Source organism: Cnephaeus nilssonii, assembly GCF_951640355.1.
Source record: "Cnephaeus nilssonii genome assembly, chromosome: 15".
NCBI classification, from domain to species: Eukaryota; Metazoa; Chordata; class Mammalia; order Chiroptera; family Vespertilionidae; genus Cnephaeus; species Cnephaeus nilssonii.
In genome coordinates this window covers 62,592,882-62,600,826 of record NC_137086.1, presented here as the reverse complement: position 1 = coordinate 62,600,826, position 7,945 = coordinate 62,592,882, and the positions used below count along the sequence as shown (strand labels likewise).

Sequence of the window (7,945 nt, the reverse complement as noted above, 5' to 3'; positions counted from 1 at the left end):
TACAAGTTCCTTAAAGACAAATGAATGGTAAATTTTTTCTCCCAATTTGTGTTTTGTCTTTCTTGATGCTGTCTTTTGAAGCACAATTTTCAATTTTGATGAATTCCAATTTATCTGTTTTCCTTTTGGTGTATCTAAGAAATCCACTGCCTAATCCAAGCTTATGGAAATTTATTCCTGTTTTCATCTAAGAGTGTTATAGTTTTAGCTTACATATAGCTCTATAATCCACTTAAAAATAATTTGATACTTCTATTAGTAACTTTATAGTTGTCATAAAAAACACATAATGTAAAATTTATCATCTTAACCATTTTTAAGTATATAGTTCAGTAGTGTTAAGTATATTCACCTTATTATGCAACCAATCTCCAGAACTTTTTTCATCTTACAGAACTGAAATTTTATACCCATTAAACAACTCCCCATCACCTTTTCTCTCCACCCCCTGGCAGCCACCATCTGCTGATGGTGAGCATCATTTCATCACTTAATGTTTTTGTTGGCCATTTGTAAATCTCCTTTGGAGAAATGTCTGCTCAAGTTTTTTGCCCATTTTTAAATAGGGTTGTTGGTTCTTTTGTTGCGGAGTTCCAAGAATTCTTTGTGTATTCTAGATATCAGTCCTTTTCCAGATATATGATTTGCAAATATTTTCTCACATTTCTTTTCACTCTGTTGGTTGTATTTGATGCATAGTTTTAAATTCGATGTAGTCCAGTTTATGTTTTTACTTTTATAGCCTGTGCTTTTGGTATCATAGCCAAGAAATCATTGCTCAACCTAATTAAGCTCTTCCCTTACATTTTATTCTAATTATATTAGTTTCAGTTCTTATGTTTAGGTCTTTGATCTAGTTTGAGTTGATTTTTGTATACAAATGGTGTAGGTCTAATTTCATCCTTTGGCATATGATACCGTTTTCCCCAACATCATTTGTTGAAAAGACTGTCCTTTCCTCTGAATATTCTTGGCACTATTGTTGAAGATCATTTGTCTGTATGTGCCAGGGTTTATTTCTGGCTTATGTCTGTCTTTATGCCATTACCACACTGTTTTGATTACTGTAGCTTTGTAGTAAGTTTTGAAATCAGAAAGTATAAGACCTCCAAATTGTTATTTTTTCAAGACTGTTTTTGCTATTCTGAGTCCATATGAAGCTGGTGGATAGAGCATCGGCCTGTGGACCAAAGGGTCCCAGGTTCGTTCCGGTCAAGGGCGCATACCTTGGTTGCAGGCTCCTCCCCCGGCCCAGGCCCTGGTTAGGGGCTTGTACAGAAGGCAACCAATTGATGTGTTTCTCTCACATTGATGTTTCTCTCTGTCTTTCCCGCTCTCTTCCACTCTTCCTAAAAAATCAATGGAAAAATATCCTCGGGCGAGGATTAACAAAAAAAGTCTTCTTCCTCACTGTGGAAATTCCCACTGTCTCAGCTTTCTTTCCCTTCCCGTTACATGATACAACAGTGTCAGCACCTTAAGGTCTGTATTTGAATGCAGACCTGCCAAAAAGGCCCCCGGGAGCCTGTGCAGGGAGGAATCCTGGCAAAGATAGTGCTGAGGCACAAAAGGAGTGGAGGGGAAGTTTGCAGTGTGACTATCCTGTACCTCCACGCTCGGGGTTCTGTGTCACAGCTTGGGTAGTGAGAGCTGTAATAACAACAAGGCAGAGTTACTGCCCGTGTGCCAAATCTTAGCAGAGGATGGGGAGGGGCGTTCTACCCACAGACAGGGACGGGTATGCCACCTCACCTTCAGTGAAGTCAGGACTTGTTTTCAAAACAAGCATCAAAAAAAGGTATAATTGACTACATACAAATTTAAAACTTCTCGATACCCATACCGTAAAGCTAAAAGACAACTGACAAATAGGTTTTAAAACTTGGCAACACATGACAGACTGATATGCAGTCTTGTATCTTACAAACAATCCATAAAAATGACCACCACTCCAACGGTCACAAAGTAGAAATACAAGTAGAAGTATAAATGATGTTCAGTTTTCACAGTAACCAAAGACACCGAACTTGAAACAAGACGCCATTTTTAACATCAGTAATGATAAAAGGAAAAGGCACATGCTACAGGTGGGAAGCCTAACTTTCTGGGAATAATACAGGCAAACCTCATCTTACTGGGCTTCGCAGACACTGTGTTTTTACAAATTGAAGGCCAGACCCTCCACCAGCAAAGAGATTACGACTTGCCGAAGGCCCAGATGATGGTCAGCATTTTTTAACAATAAAGTAATTTTTAATTAAGGTAAATACATTAGTTTTTTAGACATAATGCTATTGCACACTTAATGGATTACAGTACAGTGTGAACATTTATATGCAGTGGTAAACCATAAAATTCGTGTGACATGCTTTATTGTGATAGTCACTTTATTGTGGTTGTCTGGGACCCAAACCGCAACATCTCCGAGTATGCCTGTATGAGAAATTCAAAACTTTAAAAACATTTACACTGTCCTTTAACTGTACATTTCTACCGTCAGGAACTTATCCAAGGGAAGTCACTGGGGACGTGTCTAAAAAAAGGTACAAGATGTAATCCTGGTTATAAGGAACAATGAAACCATCAATGAAACGTCTTAGCAAGGGATGCAGCAGATCACCAGGCACCCAGCGAAGATGTGACCCGCATTAATGGACGTGGCCAGTAACATCTAACCTGCGCTCAAAGCCACGGCACCTCACAGCTGCCTTGTGAAGAACGGACTGTTGTGCCCATACTTTCCACACGAGGAAGCAGAGCCTCAGAGGAGTCACCAGCCAAGGAGGACAAAACAGGATTGGCACCTGGGTCTGTGTGAAGTGGACGTCCATGCTCTTAGCCCCACCCTCCTATACCCCTCACTTCCAGTGAAGTGAAAACGGTCATAAAACAAGTCTCTCGTGGGCCCCTGTTCACAAACACGGAAGCACGCAATGCAACGCCCATTAGTAATCGTCCAGCCAGATGCCGGCCAGGGAACCAGTCTTCCTAATGCAACAGAATGAATCAGGCACGACCAAGTTTAATGTTCTCGTCAGTTATTTATTATCCTAAAGACTAGCACATTTACAGCATACATGGCTTTGAATGAGCTAAGAATATATAAAACGGTACATGTTTATATATATTAATACTGGCCGAAACAAATAAATAAAAGTACTTTAGTGCACCAAGCTTGGCAAATACAACTGCAGGGACAAAACCGTCCTATACAGTGTCCGTGTGTTTCAGAGGAAACCGAAGGCGGCTGTGCTGCGGGGCTGACCCCCCGGCGCACCGGTGTTCAGCTCTCAGTGTTTCTTGTTCAGTGGGGCTGAGAAGGGACGCTGGGCGGAACCTCTATTTTGTGGTGACCCGTAAGGCTGCCTTCCTTGTGCAACTGGAAACGCAAAGCTCCTTCGCGTCCCAGGCGCTGCTGCACCGTGACAAGGGCCTTGCTCAGCGAGCGTGGTAAGCGCGCGGCAGGTGCCCAGAGGCTGCCGCACGGGAGCCGCAGCAGGGCTCAGACAGGATTCTGGAGCCTGAGCGTTTTCCACATGGTTAGCCAAGTCTTGGAGTTTTATGATGTGCATAATATGAAGCCAAAATTGGAAAATAATTCACAAAAAGGTGCCCCATGCAAAATTGCTAACAGTTGACTCAACATCTGCTATATTCCCTTTTGATAAATGTAGGTATTTAATGCTCTTCAGACAATGACAACAGAAATATGGGTGGCATTTAATTCAAGAAGACAAGGGAATATTTTAAAAGGTAGTGATGATAAAATAAAAAAAGATGAAAATATAAAAGATACTAGAAAAATTACAAAATGAATGACGCGGTGAGAGGTAAAAGGCTAAGTCAGCCATCTTGGAAACCGAACAGGGATGGGCCCAAGAGAACCTGCCCCGGCGCCGCCTCTGCGGTGGGCACGGTGGGCGTGGGTGTCTCTGACGGCGACGTGAGCTGCGACTGTCGCTCACGGATGCGTCCTCCACACCAGTTCCCATTCAGCCAGTGGGAACGCCCCTCCGTGGGCCTCAGGAGACAGCAGGCTCTGCCTGCGCACTGGCTTCCAAGTGGGAAGGGATCTGGAAGGCCATCGAATGGCACCCTGCCGTGGGCACTCTGGCCTGTGCCTCAGCTCCCCAGGCCCACGTTTGTTACACGTTTCCAAGTGGCATTATCTTAGACACAGGGACTTCCTAAGGGTGCACATCATCACTGTGTCACATGCATTTCTTTTGCAGCCTTTTAAATAACATATAAACATAATCATCACAATAAACAATTGGTAAAACATATAAGCTGAGGAAAAAACTCTGCTATGTGCAGATAAGACTCATCATCTTATAATAGATGACCAGACATCATTTTCTATGAAATCCCTGTTTTATGGCCCATTAATCCCTTTCAAAATCTCATTTTCAGAGCTAATTTCAACTTTCTCAATAGTCACCTTTCATAACAGAATGAGAAGATAGTAACAATTATTGCAAACTTAAAAGACACTTTCATCAGACCTTCAAACATGATTGTGTTGTTTTTTAGAAGACAATTGGAAACCCACAAAAGGAAGTCTGTTCTGAAAAGATTCAGGCTTCCATGTCTACACATAAACCCCACTGCTGAGAGGCCCTGGGGCACCCAGGGGCAGGGCACTGCACCGGGCGGGGTGGGCCCGACGTGCAGGCTAAGAGGACAGGCAGGCAGCTGGCTTCCTGTTCCCAAGCTCACAGCGTTCCAGAACTCCAAGGAACAGAAGTGGCTGCCACTGTGTGAGCGAGCAGCTCTGCACGTGTTACCTTCCGATCAGGTCTGTCTCGCTGTTTCTCAGCCTGCGACTCTGGCCCCACCTGTGCCCTCACAGGATAATTCAGAACCACCTGCTCTCACTGCCTGAGCCAGAGCTAGCCTCTCCCCAAAACTTGAATTAACATTTAACACTTATTGGTCTGTCTAGGATCCAACTGTTTACTATTTATTGTTTTACATTCAGATTTATAAGTAGATTGTAATTCGATGCTCAATTTTGAGTTACTTCGTAGAAAAATAAGTGAGCAGCTGCCTAGGGGGGCATTTAAAAAGTCTTAGCATCTCAGACCTACCTAGCTTGAGTCCTACAGGTGACTATCATGACATCTATCTGTGAAGTTCTGGCTGCAGGCGGTTTAAATGGGCAGTTGTTACTATCCACACTATTGAGCCAACATTACCTCCTACTAACTCCAACCGAATAAAAAACATGCTTCATAGACTCTTTAGTGAAATATTTTTTAAAAAACACAAAAGTAAAAACCAGTCCTTCAGGTCTTCGTGAAGAACTCGTGTATGACACTAGAGGGTACCCACATTTGTTCTATAACAGCTAATGAGAGGACACCGTGTGTTCAAGTTTCAACCTTGCCGTAAGTCCCTTCGGGAGGCCTGTAATGCTTGGGGAAAGCCTTCAGCTGCAGGGAATTAAACGCATATTTGCGACTTCCAACATTCTTCATTGTATTTTCTCTTCGACAACCCTCACTGGGGAAAAAAACAAGCACAAGAAATGACAGCAGTAAAAAAGGAAAAAAAGAAAAGACTTAAACTAAGATGAAATGAACTGATTATTTTTATAGCATTAAAAAAAAGGTTAATTTAAATGGGTGCCAGACTATTTGCAACAATACACACGTAAGATGGTTTCTGAACAAGGCAGTTAAGAAGCACAGCGATGGGCGCGTGTCGGGGGCTGTGAGTCTTGCATTTGCGAAAGCAGCACTGTAAGTGGAAGCAAACACTTTTTTAAAGTTAATGGTTTCACGTGTTTCACGTGTAGTATTTCGTGGTTCTATGGTGGTTCAAAGGTTCTGTTACATAACAAATTAAATGAAAAAAGAGGTAGTGCGACTCTTACCAAAGCCTTTAAGAAGCTGCATCTTTCTATTTAGCAAAGCCACGTGGCTGAGAAGGCTGTTCTACCAGGCTGTCCCCTAAGTGCGAAGCCATCGTCCAGTGGCCCAGGTGATGGCTGCCTGGTGGGTCTGAATGGCTATCAGGGCTGGAGTGTCGTGAAGGAGGGACCCCGCCACGTCCCCTGGTGGTAGCTGGCCACCTTCTCCAGGTGGGCTGCCCTCAGAAGAGTGCCACTGAGCAGTGAGAGCCCACAGGTGCCCTTTCGTAGAGAAATGGTGCTGCATTTGGTGGGGGGTTGTCATGGTAACCCAGTGTGCAAAGCAAATGCAGAGCAAGAGGATGAGGTGCGCAGGCAGGCCTCATGGTCCCGAAGGAGAGCATCGGGGAGTTCTCTGGAAAGTGTTCATCAAATTAACAGGTAGAAGCAATTCTGAATATAAAGACTTTCTATAGCATGGTCTATTTTTATATTTTCTAAAACTAGCAATTAAATCAACTAGTTATCAAATTTAGTACAAAACTCCCTTATGAGATGTAAAATTTGCAGTTACCAAGAAACAGTGATTTAAAAAAAATATTTCCAATCATATCAACACCATTATATCATGCATTTTAAAAAATATGTTATTGGAAAGTGCTTGAGCCTTTTAAAGTGAAAATGACATTCTCATTTACAAGAACATGTGAAATATTTTGGGTGAGACTGTAATTTTATGCAGAAGATAAGCATGGGTATTTCAGAAAAGTAGTCCCCTGCTTGTTATTAAGTAACTTAGTAACTCAAACATGCTTCCCTGACCCCAGAGCCTCCAGGCCTCAGGGAGATGACACGGGCGTCCCAAGAGGCCCCAGAGAAAACGATGGCCGTTTTTATCTACATCCAATAATCAGGTAAGATTTAATTCCATTTGAGCAGAAGCTTCAAGTTCTACGCCCACGTAGTCCCCATCCTTCGCGCTGCTGCAGAGGCGGGAGAGGCTCCCGCCACCACCTCTGCGCTCGCCAGTCCTGAGCCCGGCTTCTGGCTGAGCGGTGCTCCCCTGTGGGAGTGCACTGACCACCAGGAGGCAGCTCGTGTGTTGAGTGTCTGCCCTCTGGTGATCAGTGCAGGTCATAACGACCTGTTGTTCCACCGTTGGGTCAATTTGCATATTAGCCTTTTATTAGATAGGATGTGCATACTTCTCAGAAGCCATCCATCAGGAATCAATGCCAAACTGCTTTGGGGGAGTGAAGAGTAATTTGGGAACTTTGACGTTATCTTTTATTTATATGTTAAAGAAGCTAATTACTGGCTTAACTGGCTGAATGGATTGTACCATAAACTTTGTTTTGGAGAGCATCCATTTAAATGAAAAATCAGAATGGAACCGAGACACAGCTCTGGTTCCCCTCCCGTGGGCTCCACCTCTCAGAACCCAGGGGATGCCTGTGTCTCAGGGACCTGACACCGCCCGTGGCCAGGCCCCAGCGCTAGCCTCCCCTTAGAAGCAGCCTGGAAACCAGCACCAAGCCTCAGCGACGCCCTTCCTGAACCTTCCCCGTTTCATTCTGCCTACTTCTCACTAAAGCAGGGGAGACCTGGATAGATGTTTGGCCTGATTTAATGAGTAAAAGGCCTTCATGAGGTTAAAACTCAGGATGAAGGGTGGGCACACTGAGTCTCTCTTCTCAGCTGTTCTGCCCAAAACCAACAAGCCACAGCCTCGGCTGATGGTGTCCTCCCTCATGCTGGCCCTCATGACTCTAGTTACAATGTGCTGGCTTTTGTCTGGGCCCGCAAGAGCAAAACAAAGGACCACAAAGAACCGTACCCTCTCCCCCTTCCATCCCCATCCTCAACCTAAAGCCCAACCCACTGCAGCAGGAAGCAGCCCAGAGCCCCACCCCACCTCCATGCTTCTGCTGCTGGCATGGCCCTCCTGCTATGCGGTGGGTCCCCAGGGAGTCAATCGAGAGTCACAGACAATGGAGGAGGCCCAGGGAAGAGGAGGGCAGGCTGTCTATAGTCAGAGGTGAGCGCCAGTGCGTGTCACCCAGGGACATGGTGAATCTCTCCCCAGAGCTG

General features: G+C 44.5%; 1 protein-coding gene across 5 annotated transcripts in view; it reads right to left on the bottom strand.

The window, feature by feature from the left end:
• Positions 1-2,506: 2,506 nt before the first annotated feature.
• Positions 2,507-7,945, bottom strand: part of INPP4A (inositol polyphosphate-4-phosphatase type I A) — a 122,921-nt gene continuing 117,482 nt past the window's right edge. For 4 of the 5 annotated variants that reach the window (XM_079792053.1, XM_079792052.1, XM_079792054.1 and 1 more), the window contains one exon: positions 2,507-5,505. In XM_079792053.1, the coding sequence (XP_079648179.1) occupies positions 5,373-5,505 (133 nt within the window). In that variant the 3' untranslated portion in view covers positions 2,507-5,372. The remainder of the gene's footprint in view (positions 5,506-7,945) is intronic. The other variant, XM_079792055.1, reaches the window with a different exon arrangement.